At 40.4% G+C, this 24366-nt stretch overlaps 1 protein-coding gene across 1 annotated transcript in view; it reads right to left on the reverse strand.

Annotated features, from left to right (window-relative positions):
- The window catches only part of LOC113159489 (pro-neuregulin-3, membrane-bound isoform), a 253411-nt gene extending 233434 nt beyond the window's left edge, over positions 1–19977 (reverse strand). Inside the window, 2 exon segments of the mRNA XM_026356211.1 lie at positions 19170–19467; positions 19469–19977. Of these exon segments, the coding sequence (XP_026211996.1) occupies positions 19170–19467; positions 19469–19858 (688 nt within the window). The 5' untranslated portion in view covers positions 19859–19977.
- Between the last annotated feature and the right edge of the window lie 4389 nt (positions 19978–24366).

Genomic DNA, 24366 nt, shown 5'->3' on the forward strand with positions numbered 1-24366 from the left:
TTAGTGCTGATTCAAATGACACTGGGCAAGAGCTTCTGGCCTGTGTGTGTGTGTGTGTGTGTGTGTGTGTGTGTGTGTGTGTGTGTGTGTGCACATCTGTACATGAATGCCCCTGGAAGAAACAAAATATTTAAAAAAATGACTGCACATGTTCACATCTGTCTGCTCCCTCCTGTAATGTGTGCACTTCTGACCGTACACATTCAATAACAGAAGTGTGGTACAGACCGAGCATTACTCAGTGCTTAATGCTGGAACCAGATGCTTATGATTGGATAAAACAACAGCCATTGATGGTTTGCTAATATGAATTAAAAGCCAGAGAAGTACGGAGGCGCAGCTTTTCCTGTATGTGGATTTAGCCTGAGATGGGATATGACGTATGTAACTATGTATAATAAGTCATGAGTGCAGTGACTTAGAACCTGCTTTAGGAATCAATATAGAAGCAGCATGAATGATGGGAGATGGTATTACAGTATTATCTTATAGCTATTCTTATTGTATTATGTTAAGGAGGGAATATAGGGTTCCCTTATGGCATGGAGAACTATGTTTGTTCTGATAACATCACTTATTACGTTTGGTTCAACAGTGATGCCAGTCAGTCGCCCTTGAAGTTAAACATTCATACAGTAATACACTGCGTATACAGTCACTCACTAAAATCGCACAATAACATCAGCAGACGCATATTTGACTGCACACATGCGCACACACACATGCACAGTTACAGTGGAGCCATCCCTGTGTGAGGGAGACATTGGTGTATTTGTCTGAGGCTGTTCGGTTGCCAATTTACTTCTCTTTGTCAGCTTTCTATTGTTCAGACAGACGCTCTCCAGCTGAGCCCCCTTCAGCTCCACTCGTCTGCGTGCTCTCCTGGCCCTCCTTAACAAACCTTTTACTCATTTATTTATTCCTTTGCTTCTGCCAGTGGTTGCTGTAAGCAGCAAACTGTTGTTGAGCCCCTCTAACCTGACAGAGTGAGGGGACAGATAACAAGGAGGAAAGAAAATGTTGCAGAGCAAAGGGAACAGAGAAACACATTTTCATTAGAGAGGTTTGAAGGATCAGACCTTCTTGTTCTCAGTTGCCTCAAGTAGTTCACATTGTGCTGCTTCATGTAGTGGTATATCAGTGCAGCCAGCACCACAACATACTGACAAAGACGGGCTGAATATGCTGCAATCAATCGCATGTCCAAGTCCCAAGGTGATGTCTTACAGCTGTTTGCTTTTTGGTTGAGCAGAAATACAAAGCTTCAATGTTTTTGCTTGTTAAATGACTCAAATGGCTGATAATCAAACTTATTGCTTAATGAGCCCGAGCATGTCAGGAAAAGCATTAGTGGAACTAAATGACAAAATGTATTATATTAATATTTCAAAAGCACAATTAGTCTGTAAAATTACACAACTGCTAACCATTAATAATCATAATAACCCCTGTTCGTTGTGCATTCATCTCATGTCTGGATTCTACAGCCTCCCTCTGTGCTCCCTTCCAAATGATCAGATCAGAACTGCCAGAGTAAAATCTTGGCTCCACTGTGGACTTATTTGGTTTCATTCACAGGGCAGGTGTTTGACAAAAGCTGCATGACACACTCAGAAACCTAACAGTCCTTCAGTCAGACGTCAACATGAATCCTTCCTGCTCCTGATGTGACAAACTGGCGTGTTCATTGTGTGTTCCTCCTTATTGTAAAATTAGCCACATGTGACAGATGTTCTGTTTCTGAACACTGCACATGTTGAGTCTCAGTGTACTTGTTTCTTCAAAGAAATTAGATTCTGATGAACACTTTTTGGAGTTTTGAGTCCCCAGAGCTGAGATTACGTTGGATTGCGACAACAGATCTTCCAACGATACTCTGTTATGACTTCTATATTTCATGTCATTTAATTTAATTCCATCAGTTCGTTCATCAGTGATCGATAGTTTCAATATTAAAGAGGCTAATTAAAAAAGCTTTAGTTAACGCTTTTTGTTGATACACCGGTTTGTAGTGGTGGTTTTCCACAGGCCGTACTATGCAGAACTGTCTGAAATAAAATTAAAAAGAGGAAGATGGTGTTTCTCTTTCTTCTTCTTTGGACTTATTGTTGTCTCCCACATTGTAAATCGGTGTGCTGCTCTCTGCAGAAGCCCTCTCTGCTTTAGCCTGTCAGATTGAGGCTTTACACTGGCTGGCTAGGGGACTCCTTCCTTATCCCTCTGCAAACACTGGGTTAGACTCATATCATGTTTCAAGCCATTACCAGCAAAGCTGAGTCCCGGGAAGGCAATGAGAGCAGAGCGGTCAGGGAATGGAAAGGAGAGGGCCCGTGGATCGGCCATCCATCACTCGCTGGCCCTGTGCCCCTCTCATTGCCACTACACTGAAACACTCAGCAATAAGGACAGGGTAGAGGCACAAGCCTGCCACGCCCAGGTGGGGGTCAGAGCAACCAGAGAAGGAAGAGTTGAGATGAAAGTGAGAGAGGGGGAGAGCAAAAGAGCAAGTCTAGTGGATTTTATGCCATAAGAGCTTGATGTGACAGCTTAATTTCCCCCAGCAACAACCAAAGAGAAAATGAATATGGGATGTGAAGTGGTGTTGGACCAGGCAGGGAGAAAATGTGGAGAGAGCAAATGAGAGAGAGAGAGAGAGAGAGTGTGAAGAAAAGAGAGGTAAAAAAAAAAATGCACCATTTTACTCAGCCCAAATTCAAAATATCTGTAAATCCACTTAGAAGTCTTGTTAAAAAAAGGGACATTTATTGCTTGAGTAGCCTGCATGTAAATCTGTTTGTTTGTGACCAGAAAGTTGCTGGTTCGAACCCCAGAAAGCAGGTTTAAGCGAGAAAAGCAGCTTCTTCAACATGAATGTGGTGCCCTTGAGCAAAGCTCTTAACACTGACTGCTCCAGAAGAGTTGCTCAGTGGCCACAGGTTTGAGGGTGGTTGTTCTAGCTTCCAGGTCAGATCATATGTTAGCTTCTAGCTTCAATAATAGCTTCTTAAAGAAAATCTCACAATAAATGTGGGACCTGGAAGTAAAGAGTACAAAACCTTCTTCACAGGTTTAAGCAGAGAAAGAGATGGATAGTCAGAGTTTAACAATCTGCAAAAGACCGAGTGTGATACTGTTTGAAATATTTACCAAACACCAAGCAGTGACAGCACCTGAGGAAACGGAGCTTTTCAGAGAGACAGGAACACACGCTGGTGTATTAGTAAGGTATGCTGAAGGAAAATCAGCCCCAAAGTACCTCAGCAACACCCTTCATGTTGTTCACTCTCAAATTTAGAGTCAACACGCATGCAAACAACCTGCTCCTGTAATTAAATTCTTATTCCTTCAGGCAAGTTAACAATTTACTATGTAAATAGGTTGTACATATTGTAGTATTTTAGACAGTTTGGGTCCTTTGCTAAACTGTTTCTGACGCACGGTATCTTGAAGGGATTTGTCAAGGCAGGTTGTTAATTGGTCCCGTTCAATCATAGCCTCTATCAAACACAAGCAGCATTAATAATGAGATAAAAATATTTCCTCTAGAAGTGGAGCTACTCTCATTATGACAGACCTATGGCAAAGACTGACACTAAAATAATTATTATGATGTGGAAAACACCGCATTTATAATGCAGTATAAATACCTCACCAGTATTTATAATGCAGTATAAATACCTCACCAGTATTTATGCCACAGTTTTAGTACTGCACTGTATAGAGTTATACATTATTGACTGGTAAAAATTGAGTCATCTGCTGCTAAGAAAGTTCGGGCTTTGTGAGAAAAGTTGTAGGCGAGACTGAATTGTTCCACTGAGGTTTAACAGACTTCACTTGTACAGCCTGTAGGTAAGACACTCTCTGAGACGACTGCTACAACAGAGAGTCAGGAAGGCTGCCTGCTAAGTATATATTTAATTCATCCTGCAACCCTTATAAATTTCTAAGACTTAGCTTCAATGAGCTTCTCTTCCTTGCTGTCACAGGATCATGAGTTCACCAGGACTCATTGTAGTGCTGCTTATAATCCGACTGGGGCTTAAACTGTAGATTTCGAACCGAGCGTCGTCCTCTTTTGCAAGTGAATCCAAAGGCTTTCAAAACACTCTGGTAAGAACCTTTCGGGGATGTGAGTTTTGCAATTGTAATGCATTGGACACACCTTCAAACGAGAGCTCTGTCTTTTAAAAGTAGAGAATGAAGTTGGACTGAGATGAAGTTGTTTTTCCTATTACAGCAGAAGAGCTAAAACACACAACCAGTAAGGAGCCAACACATCCTTCAGGGACCAGAGACAAATATTAGCTGTCTCACAGAAAGCCCGTCCACATGCACAAAACTAGAAAGCTGGAGATGGGTGCAAATATTAGCTTCACTTAGAACATACACTGAAGTAGGACGCACTGCACAGACTGACATCTCTTCCTCTAGCTTTCTCTTGCTCTCTTTCAACTTTCTCTATTATGTACCTGTATATTTTCATAAAACATACAGTAGCAACCTCATGGTTTATTCATGCAGAGCTGCAGAGGTTGAAATGCAACATTTCTCTTTCGTGCTTTGCCACAAAGGAGCAATAACTGCCACAGCTGGACCAGGCCTTGCATGCATGACAAAACTGATACCCCAGACCTCCCAAATGTTTCAACGTGGTGCCAAATAGGATGTGGAGGAGTAACTAGGAGGAAGGGTGATCCAGTAAATGAGAACCTTAGAGGAAGAGAACAGAAGTAAAATGAGAGGAAGAAAGTGTTTCTGTAAAGGTTAATGTGTGTTTGGATGTTTGATGCTACTGGTGTCTTAACTTTAATGAGTGTGAGGGAAAGTTTCAGAACCAAGACGTCATTTGGCTTTTTTTACAGCAGGAAGGAAGAAGGAGGCAAGTCGGCAATGAAAGAAGGTCTAAAGGAAACGGAGGCATACTGTAGGTTTTTAAACTGTTAAAGAAAAGATTATTTAGTGATTACACACAAATCCAGTATAAAACCGTAAAGGAGAGAACCGTAAGCATATATGCAACTGTGCTGGTAGACTTTTTGTTGCATGTGTCCATTGACCAGCATTAACACCTCTGCATAGTGTGTAGTTCAGTTAAACCACCAGTCAACAGCTACAGAGGCAAACAGGGTTGGTATGAGTGGATCACTAGAGTAATAAGTGTTAAATAGTGAGTTTATAATGGCTGCACTGTACAAAAGCATGATTATGATTGGACATGATCAGTCAGCTGATAGCCAAACAGTTAATGAATGAGCCAGTGATCACATATCATGAATGAATCAGCTGATGTTAGTCTGCTAATGCATGTCTGACTTCAGTGCCTGATCATTATGCTCTATGTTGAACTGTCTGTAAAATGTCCCCTGACCAGGTTAAAGATTGAAGACGATACTTGTTTAGATGATTTTTACTCGAGAGCTAGTTGACAGTTTTTGTGTATTTCATCCTACGGTTCCGACGATGAGAATTAGTTTCACATTTTATTCTTAACTGCTTGTAGAGATTATAAAGACACCACATTACAACATGTGAATGTTCCTCCACATGCTTGTAACACTAACACTGCTCCATCCAATTTAGCCATTTGAGTCAGGATGATGGCAATTAAAGCCATTACCCTGAACAGTAACAGTCATGTTTGTGAGCCTGTGGTGCATATCCATGCCAATATGCCGCCCATTTAAAGCTGCACACATAGCTGCGATGAAATGGCATCAGTCCACAAACTGTTATTGTGGGAATAGGAGGGAAAAATTACACCGTACCTTTTGACATTTCACAAGGAATTGTAGGATTGCCCAGTAATTACTTTACATAAATCGCAATTTGTGTACATTTCATAATAAAGGTAGCATTTATACACAAGAACTGTTTATTTGTATATAAAAATAATTTACTCCTGTGCATATTCACTTGACACAGCACATGGTAAAACATGTCAAGATAACAAGATTGTATGATAAGAAGAAGCTTAATGTATTGAACATTCTTATTATTTTAGTTCTTTTAAGACGCATGAACGTGGATAATGTGGACATTGTGTTAACTAAGGGCATGTTTCACTTTAGGGCATCTTAGAAAAGGAAAACAAATACTTAAGGAACAAGATGTACAGTGGATGTAAATGAAACAGATTATGGCCCATAGTGTCACAGTGAATAACCTTCCGTGACAGGGACCAAACATCTGTAACATGTTGTAACTTATGATTAAACATGAGAGAGAGAGAGAGAGAGAGTTAATGCTACGTTTTGTTCTTACTAAGAGCAAGAAGAAGGAGGGGCAACGGGCATAGGGATGTGGCGAGAGGGAGAGAACAGGGTCAGTAGTGAAGTCACATTAATCCCATTGAAGCACTGGTCAGGAGGTTAATGGTCTCTCTGTGCACTGACGTCTGTATGAGAGCGCTGGTAGGCTCAAACCCGATGTTGCTTCAGTTGCTTGGCATGCAGCTCGTTTGAGATGTGCAATATTACTGCTTCACATGCAAACATAAGACAAAGCCACACGCATGCAATCTCTCACGTAGGCACAGTTTACAACATCCTGACATCCGCTGGTGTCCCAGCGCTCTGCTCTCTACTCGTTACAAGATTACACAAGTGCTTTAGGTGCCTTACTGGAACTTCATTTCCCACTTATGTTAGATAAGTGGGAAAAAAATGTTGTTCTGATCCCTACGTACCGTGTGGTGCTTCTGGAAAATGTATAAAAAATAAATGACAAGGTCAAACCAATTGTAAACACGTGTCTCATTGTTCCATATGTGGAAAAATTCACATTCAAAATCAGACATTTCACTAGAAATTGAGGAACATGTTTAAACTTTTCGACTTGCAGTATAATTTTCACATTTGTGACCTCACAGGGAACTTAAACTTTTTTTTCTTTTTGGAAATTGAAGCTTTAAATTACAGCTGTTGTATCTTGATAGCATAAAATGAAGCCACAGAATTACATTGGAGCGTACAACAAAGACTGTGCTTGTGTCTGGGTCTGCTCGCTCACTTTTCTCCAGGTGTGTTGTCAGTTTCTGAGCACGAGGAATGAAGAGATCATTTGTCAGCCAGTTTTGACACATCGAGGTGGCAGGGCCATGTCGTTGCAGAAAGAGGGGAAAGAACCTCCAGCCACATAGATCAGTCATGTTAAATGTTTAATCAGCCATGTGAGATAGTTGATGGGGGCTACAGCATCTGTGTGTCTCAGCATCTTGTAAAATGCTGGCTATCCTGGAGACAAGACATCATTCCAATGAACCATGTTTGCAAATAATAGTATAAGCAGATTAGGAATAGGATTTAAAAATAATACATTTAAACACCAGCATGAGACACCTATTATTAAACTGTCACTCAAAATACAAGTTAGCTAACATGTTCATTATGACACTTTTGTACTCCATTAGTTTTTAAATGTAAAAAAAAAAAAAAAATACTGTCTGCAACAGCCAATTTATTGTTAACACATTTTAATTAAGATTATACTGACAGCAGCTCCTACTTCGACAGTAGAAGTCGAGTAGGATGAACCTTTACTGCCAAGCAAAGCTGAACAGGTGACTCTGTTTTCAGGTCAGGTTTACACCCAGGATACTCAGACTGCCTTGATCATTACAAGCATGGGAATTGATTTGCAGACTGGGGAGCAGTCAAAATGTGGTTTGGGATCGCTTGAAACTTTTGTCACTGATATACTTCCCCACATTTGAACATGCACAAAGGCCACAGATCAAAGGTCTAAAGTGAATCCCCCACTGAAAACAGTACAATGCCTTTAATGGAACAAAACGTCAGCATGCAGACTGAACATGTTTACAAAAGACTGGAAAGATCATCATACATGCTCTCTACTCAAGCACAGCCCTCCTCCGTATGGAGCTGCTCTTACGGTGCACAGGCACGCTGCAGACTCACAGGCCCGTTGTGTCACACTGTGGAGACACGAGATATTTATTGTTAATGTTGTGGTGTCCAAGTGGAATTTAAAAAGCGTGTGAGTAGGTTTGTACTCAATGTTCTTTCAAATAGATAATATATAATGTATAGGAGAGAATACACATGTGGTTGTAGAGTAAAGTGGGGTGAGCTGAGCTGCCAAATGTCAAAAGGAGCACTAATGTTTTTGTGATGTGTTTGCAAGGAAAGAAAGTTATTGTAAAGTTTTCACATTGACTTTTACCATAATAGGAAGTCATTAAACTTGCTGCATGGTTGCTGATCTCAGTTACCTTAAGATAAATTATTAATAAACTAGGTCACTGAGCACTGGACTGTGATTGTTCTACACTAGATTAGATTTATGTATATTATTATAGTCAGATTTACTGATTTTTTTTTGTGCATATGAGATTCTTGGATTCTGGATTCTTCAGCAGCTTCACTCACCAAAGTCGTTTCCATCTAACGTGGCATCACACAAATTTGTTTCCTGCTCCATGCTACAGTCACATTAATAATTGATACAAGACAGTGTCAGTTGTTTACTACAAAGTGGCACAGAGCATAAGTGAGAAGTAATGTTAGAAATCAGATTCGCCTCAGTACGGATGAACTTAAAGGTACAGAGATTTGTGCAGATGCTCCCAAATCTTCACATTTTCTTTACAATTATTGTTCAAACCTAGATCTATTTTAGTTTTCAGTGTTTCTAGGCAGTCCTTCAGTACTATTGCTTAAGATAACTACTGCTTTTGGTGACTCACATGAATGCATGTTTTTGTTTTTTATGGAAATTTGATTACAGGGCAAACAACAGTGTCACCACTGTAGCTCTAGTTCTGTATCATAGTCAAACTCAGTTAAACTCTGCAGCAGCTTCAAGCACTGTCTACTTCCTACTCTACTCAGCACACTCTCTCTGTCTCCTAACCAGTAGTTCACACCGTGATTAGGATGAGTGACTTGTGCTGAGATAATTATCAGCCGATCTAATTGGAGACGAGTTGACGTTTCACATGTGGTTCATTATTTGAAGTGAGAAGCCGACGCTGTGTGTCCCTGCATCCTCACTGACAGCTCCTGTCTGTCCATCTTCCTCCAAGTTCCTCTCAGGGCGCAGAGCCATGAGAGTGACGACCCAGCTGTCTCTGTGTAGAGTGTGTGTGTGTGCGTGTGTTTTGCGAAACAGAGAGAACAGGGGAAAAACAGAGCGAGTGCAGGCGTTGGACATCAGTCACTGCTGACAAGTGGCGGATGGAGTGTTGACAGCTCATGACTCTGACGTGTTCATGTCCGCAGGAACAAACCACATCTGAACTAGATGCTACAATTGGCTTCTAACAGGATAGAAATGGAATGATTTGTTTATGAAACGAAGAACAAAAATCAATTAGAGTTTACATCATTTTGCAGCTACACATAAGCGTTACATCACTTTAAGTAGTACACCACAGTCAGTAACTATTACATTCGTGCCTCCGTATCAGGGGTTCTGCCTGAGTAGTGACGTCCAGTCCAATCACATAATGATACAGTTGGTATAACTAACAATCAATGCCTTGGCGTTACGCCCCTGACAAACTACAGAGCTGAATTGAAAACTTTAAATTGCCTGAAGTGTAAATCTAAGTGTTTTTCAATTTGTGTCTGCCCTGGTGAATTGCCGAGGGTGCATGCTAGGATGTGCAGCAGCCTCCTGCACCCCGGGACAAGAAAAGCAGATCTAGAAAATAGATAAATTGAAGAAGTATTTTAGGTCTAGTTGCTTCTCTTTCCCTACTGTTTCCTTTTATTAACACGCTCATGCAGTGTGTTAGCACTGTCTCACTGCATCTTCCACAGTCCTTTGTCTTCATTTATTTCAAACATATAGAAATGTATACCTACTTTAGCAACACCCTGTTTATGCATGTGTTTTTGTGATGCTAGTGCAGACAGCACTGCACGACTAGAGTGTGAGGACAGCAATATCTGAGCAATCACAAGCTGACTGTTCAATAATGGCTGAATCTGTGAGAGAAGCATGAGAAATGTAGGAAGACCACGACCCTGCAGTACACTACCAGTGTCTTGTTGGTTGTGGCTGCAGATGTGTGCACAAACCAGACTGGTTCTTTTGACCCTCTCAATGAAAAAGGTATTAAAATATTACAATACCTAATAAGAACAGAACACAAGTCAATTGATAAATAAGTAGTAACGATTACACTAGATTTAAATAATCCATCCATCTATTATCCTAACACTTTTCCTCTTACAGTAGTGCAGGAGCCTGTCTGTTGTCTATCACAGGACAGATTACATTGATTACATGGATGAATGTGAAACATGGAAACTTTCCAGTAATTTTCCTTTTTATGTTTTAGCAACCAGAAGATTTCCCCAGTATGAGAAATGATTTGAACAGTGATCATAGAGATTTATTCCCCTTTATGAATGGATATCCAGTATTAAACAACAGCCCTGTTCTGGTAGCTCTGGTTTCTAGAGAATAGGTTGGGTAACCACTGATATACACTGTAGGTTATAAAATGACTTTTATTATGGGATGTGAAAGATTACATATTGTTCAGTGAACTGTGAACTTCTGTCTGCATAAAGTCACTAACCAGGTCAAATTGTGTATTATAAGTTTTAAAAAAGCTCTGTTAACTGTTCTGCTAGACTGTCACTCTTATATTGAAGGTGCTAACTAGCTGGTAGCCTACAGTGACAAGCACATATTAAACCATTGTATCCCACAAATACATTTGTCACCACTGTATCCAGCAATTTATTTGCTAATGAGCAAACCATATTGTATCAGACTGCAATCGCCACCTTTCGAACATCTGACACTGGTAACACTGTGAACCAATTTCTATAAACAGCATCAGAACATCACCATCCATCATCCGCCACCAAATCAACTCCAGCTGGGTGTAATGTAAATGTAAATGAACTGAGTGGGCACAGAGGGGTAGATGACTGGAAGATGGAGGGTAAGCTCAGAGCTGCTACATCATTGGGAGGGATCCTTTTAGCCAGTCCTACTGCTACCTCCTCAGTGCATTTCTTCCTCTCTATTATTCTCCAAATTCTCCAGTCCTGTGTTTCCTTGCCTTTCTCTCTTTACTCAAACGTCACTATCTCATCTCGTCCATTCTATCTGCTTGTTGATCTCCTGTATTGCTTTTAGGATGGTAGTGCAAAACTATTTTCTTTGTCTCCAAACTCCAACAGCCTGAAGCAAGAAAGCAAGGAGTCCACCTGTCAAAAGGAGATCTGTGTCCCTTTCAAAATACACATATACATACAGACAGCCCACCAGTTCACCAAATGTGTCACAGAAAGTCTCTCAGACAGCTGTCAGGTGTGTCCCAAGAGAAAAAGCAAGACAAAGGGCAAGAGAGAGCAGGTATAGAGTGATGAAAACATACGCACTGAAACACACATATATATATATATATATATATTATCTAGTTATCTAAGCTATAAAATGGTAACTGATAAATCTAATAAATTTTCTTTAAATTTAAGGTAAAAATTATGTAAATCTACTGATAATATCTACACATGCACAGACACAAACATATGCTTCATGTCAGGCTTCAAAAGAGAAATGACAGAAGCCCCTCTCCCAAGGACCATCATCTAACATCAAGTCTGCCCGTTCCTGTTCATGTGTACACGTGATTGTTATTCAAGTGTGTTTGTTTTCAAGGTGAAAATGACCTTCTGTAAAGCTTTGTGTTTTCCTTGGAAACCTCCGGCACGGTAATAGAAGTAATGTGTGGTTTAACGGCTTTGATTTCATAGGAGAGAGTCTACTATCTTTACTCATATTGTTGATGTCTCAAATTGCCATTACTTATCATATTAAGATGCCGTACAATGGAAGCAATCCCAAAATAAACAAACACATGAAATTATTTTTCATTGGGCTTAACATGCTAAATCCTCGCTAACTGTAATTCCAAAATAAAACCATCTTCTAGTGACACTAAAGTCGCTGTCTCGACTGTCTCCTCTGTGTTTCTTTGTTCTTTTTCCTCTAGCACTGTCAGCTCCAAGGCCTCCACCAGAAAAGCCAGTTCCACGCAGTCTCCCGGAGAGAAGCTGGCAACAATCTTTGAAGCTAAAAATAACCACAGCAAAATGCAGCAAGCTCGGGATAATCAGAACCCACACCCATATGCAGGCCGCCTGCTAAACTGCTGAGTGGCAAAAGACCAGGATACAATCACACTGGGATCAATATCTTGTACAGGGGAGAGTGTGGCTGAGGCTGCTCATATACTGTGCATGAAAAATGTGCCACCAGACACTGACAAAGCCACATACAAAGAATCATTATCTATAACTAACCAAGAGGGAGCCTCTCTTGCTGGTACTGACGTCAAAATTAATGGCCAGGAAAACAGATTTATTAGATTATCTTGAGGTGCTCTTTAATCAGGCGTCCCTTCAAAAGATCACTACATGTACACAAACAGCAGTGTGAAAGCACCTAGAGTGAAGTGGCACAAATATTCACAAACTTTGATTATAGTACAGTTATTTATGGATTTATTTTGTTGGAACAGATGATCAAATGTTGAGGGATTCTTGTGTACAGTCCCTCTGAATGGCACTCCACTGTGTCCAGTCAACATCAGCAGCAGGAGTACCAGTAAGATCAGACAAGATGACCTTGAGAAGCAGGCAGTGAGAGACATGAGGGGAGAGAGCGAGAGAGAGCGAGGGATGACAGGACAGCAGGAAGAGTTTCAATCATACAGCTCAGCCACTGATAAAAATCATATCAGACTACAACCGGTTCAAGCTCGACTTGTTGGACTCCCTGCTACCTCTGTATACAGTACACTGAGGTTAAATAGTCACTGTCAAAGCATTTTATCTTTGCTAATAGCATTGTTTACTGCCAGGTGCCACCAGCACGATGAGCAGTGAGCAGCAGGGAGGATTCTTTTTCTACCAGTGCATCACTGATTAATATTTAATGCTTGAGGCATAAAACTGAGAGGTCAAACTGTGCTATTTGGCTTATATGACCTGAAGTTGATGGCTGCTGCCATATGTCACCTAACACATTTTACATGGCGTACTAGTAAATCTGTCTTTCCAAAGGATTATTAAAGACAAAAGAAACAAAAGTTGTTTCATAAAAATAACCCTATGACTGGTTTAAAACAAATGTTAGGACACAGGAGGTCAAAGGTCAGCAGTTTGTACCAGCACCAGGCTTCCTGCACCTTTTCTACAAAGAATTATTTGCATGATGTGTGTTAGTACTTGTACTACTGTCATTTCAGTAGTAGAAATATATCGTTTTAGAAACATTTGAGCTAACAACCAGTGCATCCACGGGTCCGTTGGGTGGTTAGGGTGGTGGTAGTTTCCAACTGCCCCATTTGTCATAGCCCACACTACTTCTCTAAAGTAACTACAGAGAAACAAGCTGGAACACTTGCTGTTGGCTGTGACCAAACTCATAACAGTCTGATATTTATTTGCTTACTCGTGTTAAACGCTTTCTTGCTGTAGGCCAACTGACAGATTTAATAAGAGGGAGGCAAAGGTGGGCAGTGGGGGGAAAGGATTATTGCCTCTTTGGAGACCTTGCTTATTTAGAAACCCACAGAAATCAATATGTGTTTCTTACATGCTCTCAGTAAAATTTAGAAATGTTAGGTTTTTGACTTAATTTACACTGTTTTATAAACTGCTGAACAGTTCTAACCCCAAAGGAAGATAAATTCAACCTCAGAGTGCCAGTGCCATGCACAAACATGCAAGTAAACAAATTAAAAAGTTTAAGTCAGATTATGTTGTGATGCAACAAACTCAATGCTAGTCTAATTTCACCAAAGGATGTCAAAGAAATCCCAAGTTGTGTTATTAATGGTTGTGTTTCCCATCAGCAATCAGAAGCAAACAGAGAGTTTGCTTCTGGAGCAGCTAACTGGAAGGTGGCAGCCTCCTCTAGAGAGCCGGGGCAGGACAGGTGAATCCCAAAAAAGGAATTAAACTCAGCTCCTACCTGCCACTGGCTGCAATAAAATGGAGCAACCCTCATCTAATCAAGGCAGCTTAAACCTGAATTCATTATTAAAAGCTCCTCTGAAGTTAGCAGCAGTTTATAACCACTTTGTACTCCTTCGTCATCTGCACCCGGCTGATAGATGTGCTCAGAAGAGGAAGAACAGGAGAGACGAAGTGAGAGAAGGGAGGCAGATGGAGAATTTCAACCTTGGTAGCCATAAAGCAATTTTGAGAAAAATCTGGGAAAATAACACCTTTTTAACTTTCTTTTCCTCTCGAGCATAGACAGTCTTATCCAGTGTGGTGAATGAAGTCCCCGTGAACACCTTCATTCACTGAAGAAGTACCCCAGACATGTACAGGAAATAGCTCAGCATGGGATAATTCGTCAAAGGGCCATCTTCAATTATTTACACTTTCCTCTACATTTTAAACGTGTTTCTCTTTCGTTTCATTAATATTTCATCACTCTTCCCACTGCAAGATATTTCATCAGAATGAATCATGTGACTCTAAGCTTTTTTTTTTTTTTCCACACTGCATCTCAGTCGAATTAAAACATCTTTCTTTCTTTTGCTGCTGTGTTCTGTGATCTTACAGGACCAACTCATGTGATTGATAATGTTTTCTTGGCAGTCAGTTGAAGTGGAACATGAGGAAACCATGTGCATTTATCATTTAGATGCAGGGGGATAGGTTACCACACATTTTGAGTACAATACCCTTGAGATAGGTGTATGTCTGTCTAGATTTAATTCAAGTGTACATCATTGTTTACTACAGATTTTTAGAACTAGCTATAAACTGCAAGAGGCTCAAAGATGGCTCTTACATCTAGGTACAATTGTGTGTCTGCCACTTCCAAAAACAAATCACCAAATTCCTTTTATTTCTTTTGTGTTGCCTCTAAAATGTGAAACTCTAGTGGCCATAACCTAGATTCTGTCTCCTACTGGGGGAATTTCTGTACATTTACAAGTAAAATCTGATGTAAATGCACTAAGTGACTTGGAAGCTGAACATTATTTTTCCCTTTGATGAACAGCATCCATTCTTTCATGCTCAGACACAGATTTGTGCGCAACTCTATAGGGAACCTGTTACTAGGAAGCTCACAGCAAACTAATCCAAGTGTAAAGATTGTGAACTCTGGCTAAAAACCTAAAATCTGGTGCAAAACCTAAAATCCCCTCTATAAAGTGATTATAACAACATAAATACTGTGTTGGCGTCCAGCCATCAAGTTAATGTTTCGCTAATTTGAGGTTTTCCTGTGTGTGGTAGATAAAATGGACAAAACTGTGACCATGTGTCCAACATGTGTCCAATGAAGCATTAAACTTAGAATACTTAAGGCATCAACTAATTAAAGGTTAATCACCTTATATTTAGGAATTTGCTTCTCATGTGAAAATCTGCTCTTTGACTAAACCCATATCAGGATCAACATAACATTTATGTTTCTGAAATGTTGATTCCAAGCCCATCATAGTTCTTCGAATTACAACCTACATGACTAGGATGATAAGGAAACAGTAGTTGTAGACTTCTAGGATCAGAAATGTCACCAGTAATGACATCAGAACATATCACACAGATGATTACACTACTCTAGAGAAGACCTACATTGATATCATGCCTTGTAAGGAGTATTTGATTGAGAATCCATTCCATTGTCCTCTCAATGCTTCTTTTTATTTGAGATGCCCAGTATCTTGTTTTTTAAATTGCATTAACCTAAATTTCCCAAACTGGAGATTTGGAGTGATGTACTCGTGTCTTCATAAACCGTTTTTTTTTCCTTCTGTGTTGACTTTGCAACAAGTAATTCACAGTGACATTTGGTAAAGTGCATGACTCAACACGATATGCCATAAACACTACAAAAAAAGATAAAGCTCCCTGAACAATACAGAGTGCAGCAGTAAGCACCACCTTATTATTGTCATATCAGTGTTAATATACAGCATAAACCATTGCCTCAGGACTTTTCAAGGTGTTCATGAGGGATCCTGAAACTCAGACAAGAGAAAATGCCCCCTTGAACATGTCACCTAAGCATCATTTAATGAAAAATATCCTGCCACAGACCATCTATCCAAACAATCCTCCAGCAGTCAGGCTGCTTGTAAGCCCATGTATAGTGTGTGACTGATAGGTGGGCTAATGTAATTCTGCTGCTTCCACAGTCACGGTGATGGGCTGTTAATCTGGATTTAGGTTTCAAGGCCACTGTCTGACTGAAACCTAATCCCACTGAGTTGTTCAGCGTGGAGACAAAGACCCCTGACTGCATGAGAACAACTTCTGGAGCTTGGATCTGACAATTGTATAATAATTTATGGCCAAAGACTGAGCTCTTGTCTTCTTGTGCTACCGCTAATGAAATTATCCATTTATGCATGTGTAGGAAATCGTTAAACACTTACTATAAAGTATCTCAACTTGTGAACCTTGGTTAAAAAAATATTTCCAATCCTCTTCTCATTCTTGAGTAAACTGGAATAAAAGAAAAATAAGGGCACTGATCTGATTTCCAGTTCACTTCATCCAAGTGACATTATCGCTGATGCATCACCTGATATTTTATTCTGCAGGGCAAAGATCACTTGGCTCGCTTTAATGGAATCAACTTTACAAGGTCTCTGATTCGTTCTTTCATTCTAATAGCACAGGGGTGACCTAAGATTTTGTAAGGTCCAACAGACCTTAAAATCTCATTCATGCTTTCAGTGTGATATTTTAGCTGGCAGTGTGATCCCTTAACCATCATACCTCCTTAAGCAAACCTACAAAGCTACTGTGCATTCAACCTTGTGGAAATAAATGTGCCATTCATTGTTAGAAAAACAAATAACAGCTTATTAACAGTTGGAGAACATCCAAATCTTGATAAATGAGGAGATTGAGTGAAGACTAAAGATTTAAATGAAGAATTGAGTGTATCAAGCCTGTGCTAAGGTTCACTTTTTGATGTTTATCTGAATTTACTTTGGGATTTTGGTAAATATCATCATATGGTACAATACACTGTTTTGTTCCCAGCTGAGATTTGTACCTATTACTGGTTTCTTATAGCAAGGATGTGTCTGATTTGCTACAACAAACACGATTTTTTTTTTTTTCAGGAATGATAAAATATTGATCAATACAATCTGCTGCATGATTACATTCAATAGAACCTTCTTTCATTTTCAACATTAACGATTTTGTTAAAACACAATGAAAGACTTTTCAAATGGGAATTTACATGAGCAAGAAAAGAACCAGCAGCCCATTCCACTCCAGTGTGAGATAAAATCTATGTCCATCTTCAGTCTGTGACCCACAAAGCCAGGTACAGCATCGATAAGAGCACCCAGATGTCCAGCTGTAATTCAATTAATAGAAATCTCTCTGTTTCTGAAAACAAGCCAATACTGTGGTGTTACAGATTCAGTAACACCACATAACACATTCACATGTAATAGATAGTTAATGTGAAAATGATGGCCTTTCCAAATCAAGGCAGCATGTGGGTGGGAGAATAGAGCTGGTGGGAGGGTGAAGGGTGTTTAGGATTATCGGACGAGTGGGCTATTCTGTAGTGGCAGAACGTTCTCAGGCAAGCTGAAGGAGGGGTGACATTTTCCCTAGGATATCTATCAACGAAACTTAATTGTTTTCATGAGCACTTGCAGGAGAAATGGCATTCTTTTCCATGGTTAATTAATAAATGAATGGATGATGATGAATGGTCCCATTTCTTTCTTCCTGGTACTGAAATGATACATAATTTTTTTCCCATGTTTCTAATTATTATGAGGAACAGTCTCTGGTCTTGTGTAATCTGGGGACACTTTCATTATCATGGACTAAAAAGAAGCAGCCACACCTTTGCAGTCAAGCAGACAGAAGCAACAGCAGCAAGGCGTGGTGGTCATCATGTAATCACACGATGCCACACCGTGCACGACTGTATAATGAGAGATATTTCAGCAATACCTAAGTTTAAATTCTGCTACAGAGCCATTTAGGTCAGTGACAATGGATTTGTTTCTAAGTCTGGTACTGTAGTCTCATATCCTGGTTATAGGATGCAATTGCAATGTTAAATTAAAGTGCAAGAAGAGATTAACATGATGTTTGAGCTTAAATCTCCTGAATATTGTCAAATGCCTACTGACTTGTCAGCTTTTTTTACTCTGCAGAGATGTGACAAACATGAGACATGCTGAGTGTGAGGTCACACTGCTAAAATATAACCCAGCCATGTCACTCTGAAACTGTCTGTGTAGACCCAAGCCAAGATCAGAGACAGGAATATCACAAGTGCAGGGAAGTCCATCACATAATGTGACACCATTTTGAGAGCAGAGAGATTTATCATGGTGGTAGGTGTGTGTGTGTGTGTGTGTGTGTGTGTGTGTGTGTGTGTGTGTGTGTGTGTGTGTCATTGATGCTGCAAGAAAATCCCCAGTAGCACCAATCAATATCATGTGTGCTGTGTACTAGCACGTCAAGGACAGAGATGAATAAGACAGAAGAAGAATCAGCATTCAGTAGTTAAAGGATCTGATTTCTTTTCAAGTCTCTCAAGATGAAAACAATTATTAATCTGGTGTGGGTCTTTACCATCTTGGTGTGACAAAGACATAATAATAAAAATAATGAAAAGAATTTGGAGCATTGCAGGAAGGCAGAAACACCTCTCTGTACTACATCTCTGTAGCCTGGTTGCAGCAAGTCAACAACAACAAGCATACATATGTGTGTCAAGTCAGTAAGTATAAACTTTCTGTTTTCATCAATTTACATTAAGCACAATGTGCACAAGCATTTCTAAAATAATTAACAACAAAAAAAATATATTCTTTGCCACCAGCACACAATGCACAAAGGTTTCTCCATCCACAGCAGAAATATTGATTATTGAGTTGTACAATAGTTCAGGTAGCCTAAGCCGATGTGTTATCGATCAATATTCTGCAATTCTCATTGAATAAAATAAATCAACGTCATTTCGTTTTGTTGATAATAAAAACAACCAACAACAACACAGCTGTGGGTAAGTGGATGTGTTCATTGATCTGTTCAACCAAGCCAGCTCCAAACAAATCACTTCAAAGTTTTCATAGACCAAAGATGTAAACCAGAAAACCAAATGCAAAATTGCAAATGGTCAAGAAGACATGGCAAGGCTCATTGATATGAGTGACTTACGTGTTTTGCGGTGGCTGTGCGTACGCGTGGTGAGCGTGGTGGAGACCGCCTCTGTAGTAGTATGCTCTGGGGTCCACATCTGCGTAGAGTCATGGAGCACTGTTGGATTGGAAGGAGAAGGGCTAGATGTTGCTTCTCCAAGGATGAAGGTTGTCCTTGGCGCTGCAGTAGTTGTAGTAAAACCAGGATTCCGAGGGGTTACTTGGCTACCTGATGCTCCACTTCCTCTGGGATTTATAGTAGTGGTGGAACGAGTTCTACCTTTTGGAACAGTTACAGTTCTAGGTGTGGGGCTTCCCAACATCTACTGTAGGAGTAGTTGTTGTAGTTGTAGTATCGGGACTTTTGGGAATCCCGCTTGGCTTGGAGAGGAAAATAGGATCCTGGCCAATTCGATTAGCATCCACCAGGTCTGTTGGCACATAATCTCGCACTGTACCAACAACAATCCATTTAAGCAACATCAAGCTCAATCCAAGGCCAATAAAACCAATTAGTAATGGGACTACACACAGCCACGTCTGCTGACGAGGCCAAACTGCGCAGCGAAGGGGACCCTGGTCCTGCGCTTGGCCCTCGCCATGGCCCCCTGAAGCCCCTGAAGCCTCAGGTTCCTCCAGGATCACCGCTCCAGATACAGCTGCCCCAGAACACTCACTCATTCTTCCCTGCCGTCCTTTATGGCTCATTGAGGGTTAACCCTGGGATAGGCATTGATAGCACATGGCAGAAAGGTTCTCAACAATGCCGCACATTGAGAAGAGACAAGGGGAAGGTGAAGAAATGGATAAAAGAGTATCCCCACAGAACGGAGGCTTCAATAACACATACACAAATATGTAATCCAAGGATAGAGAGAAGGGGAGGGTTGTAGGAGATACATGCAGACATGCGATTTCCAACACACAGCCACACACACTCACACTCAGAGACACCCAGCGAGAAATGGGGAGCTGGTGTACATGGATAATCACCCGATTAGTCCGCGTTTAGTCCTGACCAACTCCCAATGTCCAGCTGAAGGAACAGCGAACTTCAAGACTGCTCACAATAGTTAAGCCAGATGAAAAGAAGAGGTGATGTCTCTAACAGGGAGAAAGAGGGACAAAGAGAAAAATAGCAGGGAAAGATGGGTGGAAAGGAAAAGCTCTACATCTGTGCATGTGAGAAATCCAAAGCATCAGTGTTCAGATGTCACTGCAGCAAAAATCCAGCTCTTTCTACTTGACATGCATGTATCATGTACAATCCACGACAGGAAAGTATTGTCTAATCAGGCGAGTGAAACTTGAAGGGTGGGTATTGTTGCTTCCCCACCCTGTGCCGGACAAAAAAAATGTAAAATGTTTCCCAATGCAGTCTCTTCCAAGAGCTTTAGCAGAGTCAGCGTCCCTCAGCTCCCAAAATCAGTCTCTTTCGTAACTGAAAGAGAGCGAGAGCAAAGAGATCTACCGTTTCTGCGTCTGTCCAACACTCTCCCTGAATTATCCACTATCTTTGTCACCCGTTGTTTTTCAATCAGCTTCTCCCTTTTTGAGGATTTTTCATTTATCACTCTTTGGATCCAAAACCACTTTGGTTCCTTTACGTGCACTCTAAATTCCAGTGATGCTAAAAATAAAGCAGTAGAATCCAATTAATTTTCCAGATCTCGTCAAAAATCAGCACTTCAGAGGAGGACAGGGAGAGGGAGAGGGAGGGGGGGAAGAGGGGTGTTGTCGCGCAATGGTATCACAGGGCGGATAAACTGCAACTGCGACGCGTGATCCTGCTCCTTCTCCAGCCGGCTGTGGATCAGATTTCCCCAAGCTGTCCGCTCAGCGCCCTGCTGTCTCAGTGTACTGTCTGTTAATACTGCAGCAAGCACTCAGAAAGCCTCTTCTCATGTATTTGCAGGAAACATTCCGCCACAGATGGATAAAATTGAGAAGATGAGGAGCAGGGAGTGGATGGAAAAGCAGAAAGAGAAAAACAAGCACGAGGTTTCAATGATTAAAAATATCCCACTGATTCTCTGTTGGTGTGTTTTCCTCCGTGCCTGAAAGACTGTGCTCTTTCAAGTCAGCCTAGAGATTTGTTGGTCTGGTTGCTGGGATCCTCTGTACGTCCTTTCCTCCAGGATGCCTTCTTAGAGATTATTAGAAATATGTGCCCCGCGCCGGGATGAGGACTTCAACTGCAGCAGCAAAGGTTCCTTAACCCCCCTGTGGGGTTAGCAACATCCGACAATGCAGCTGTCTTTACCTGTGGCTATTGTGATGCAGATGCACATACAGCTGCCTCCCTGAGCCGCCGCCAGTGAGAGACAGAACGAATGAGAAGGGGAAAAAAAATGCAGGCACAGACAGAGCGGAGTGTGCATGCTGGTAGAGCGAGGGGAGAGAGAGAGAGGCGGGATGGGAGGGAGGAGAGAAAGAGGCTGCACCTGCTAGATGCACCAGTGCTGGGAAGCATGCCCATCTCCGTTAGCAGGGAGGGGAGTGGAGTTAAGATGCAGAATGCATACAGAAAACTAGGGGGGAAAAAAGGGAAAAGAGGAGTGAAGGTGTGTGTACAGATAAAGATAATGAGAGTGGGAGGGGGAGAAGGGGAGACTGCGCTGCAGCACCAGACAAGGCAGTTAACAGCAAGAAGCCCGAGTCCCAGAAAGATCAGAGCAGGAGCACAATGCAGGAGCCGTCCCTCAGCCGGCCCCACCCACCGCATGGCATTAGAGGAAAAACTGGAAAAAGGGAAGGATAGACACAGATTTTCATATGAAAGCTCGCAGTTAGTGTTTATGTGGATTTACTGGAAGTTAGTCAACACTAATATATCATTACTGTGTTACATTTAATTCTTTTTTCTATTATATTTTTTATTTTACCTTTATTATTTCTGCCCTCCAGTCATCAGACTTTGTAATTATACATATACAGTATTAACATTTAACAATATCAGACTGTGAACATATAATTTGACTGTAATTTCCAATACAAGATGGTTGAATGTGTATTAAAAAAATAAATTATAAATACTAATACTGTACATACAAAACATCAATAGAAAGAACTGTGGCGATTTAACTGATGACAATATTTATAATAATAGTATTTACATGACTGCTTTACTTTGACTGTAACCATAATCAGTCGGTTTGAATGGCTTAGCCTCAGTAAATTCATCCTGGGTTTGAATCAATTGAACCGTGCACGGCAGAGTGTAAAACAGCCTTTACAGTGCTTGTTGTAAAACTGTGCACTGTTATGTCTGTTGTAGCGTGACTTCATCTTTGTGTGTTCAACAGCATGTACTAAGATGTGATAGCATCACAAGACAGTCGCACATAAACTGATGCAGATAGCCATCTGCCTGCAGAAGAATCTTTCAATTGGTCCTGTGGGGAAACTCAAGAGGTGTTGGGGACTTTTACATCTCTTCGTGTTCTGATGCACAAATACATGGCAGCACAATTCTCTTAAAGCAGCCGTCAGGATGCTGCTGGTTTGGAAAGACTGTCGAGGATCATGTTGACAGATGGACACATATTACAAAGACATTTATGATGAGATAAAAATATATGGCTAAACCGTGAAACCTATGGTAGGTAATTGATATCTGATTAAAGATGTGGATTAGAAATAGTGATTTGTATGCAGATAATTCTCTATAATAGGTAGGGTGATTCAAAAGCACTTTCTCAGTTACCTAGAGTCGCAAAACTGCTTCACCTCCAAACTGGAACAGTTTCTAATTGACTACAAAAAAATCTGCCGACAAGACAAACCTTAACTGTGCTTAATTATCACATATCATGGCCTGTGCTGGATTATGAATTAATTACTTGTCCTTACCTACAATGAGAGCAGTGTGTGCATAGTGGAATCCAATGGTGAACAAGGTCAGCATGTCTTTGCACTTCACTCATGTTAACTGGGTGCAGGGCAGCTTTTTAAAGTTATTTTATCATTTTCAAACATCTGCATGAAGGTAATTGTAGGTAATGTGCCTCCGGGGGGGTTGTACGGGGGTCATGTGCTCAGCTAATCTAAAGCACTGTGTATTAATGTCAATAACAATGAATGAAAACTGTATAACATCAAAATGAAACACTATAATAAAGACAAAGCCCAGTGATACAGTGATTACTCATCCAAGCATGTATTTATTGCATCTCTCCTACGCTGGGAGAAGCTGCAGACCGTTGTGCATGATAAGAAGGTACATTAGGAGGAAAATGAATAGAAGTACAAGAAAATAAAATATCATATAGCAAAGATAATATAAGTTATTTATTAAAGTAAAGAAGCCTTAAATTAACACAGAATTCAACTGGAAAATGATCACAGGCTCATTTATTGTTAATGAATACTTGAATCATTCCTGTTTTTGATTTGCACGTGACAACATCATCTTCTGTTGTCCAACCAACAAAATCCCTAGATATTCACTTTACAAAGACATTACTCAGAACATTTTGTCTCCTCTGTAACATCGTAAGCACATGTGGGATTTTACTTTGTGATTTATCTAGTAGCTGCACATGTTGCACACATTGGCCTGGAAAACAGCCAATACAAAAAAAAAACATAATAAAATTACACATTAGACAAAATTTTGTTCAAAAAAAGCTTCATGTTTATATATTTGGCAAGACAAGAAAAAATTAGCAATGATCCCTTTAATTAGGAAATATAGCAGATTTATCCACCTTTAAAATCTCTGTCTCAGCCGTCTCCTGTGCTCCATATTAAAACATGTTTATTATTGTTCCTTATTAAACTATTTGACTAGATAAAGGTGGTTAAGTGGAAAGGAGCCAACCAGCGTGCACAGAATAATGTGACAAAATAAAATAATGAGAAGTCTCTAATGCCCGCATGTTTTTGATGATCTTTATTTTGATAATATTCCTTATTACTTGTTGGCATTACCAGGCTTCCCAGACTGCAACCTGCTTTTTAATTAAATGGCAAACAAATGTACTTTGTCCAATCAAAGGAGACAGGAAACAACAAACTAGGCTGATTGCCAAAAAGTCAGAGTTGTAGTTCTTTGTCCAGAGCAATAATGTTGTGCATGAGAGTGGGATCTCAGCTTTATGGCCTCCAGGAATTCCCCATCACAGATGTTTAATGAATCCCTTAATTACTTGCAACCTGTTGCAATATTTTTTAATGAAACTGGTGGAATTAGTAGAGTATTTTAAACTTCTACA

This window comes from Anabas testudineus, chromosome 15, assembly GCF_900324465.2.
Source record: "Anabas testudineus chromosome 15, fAnaTes1.2, whole genome shotgun sequence".
In the NCBI taxonomy this organism is placed as follows: Eukaryota; Metazoa; Chordata; class Actinopteri; order Anabantiformes; family Anabantidae; genus Anabas; species Anabas testudineus.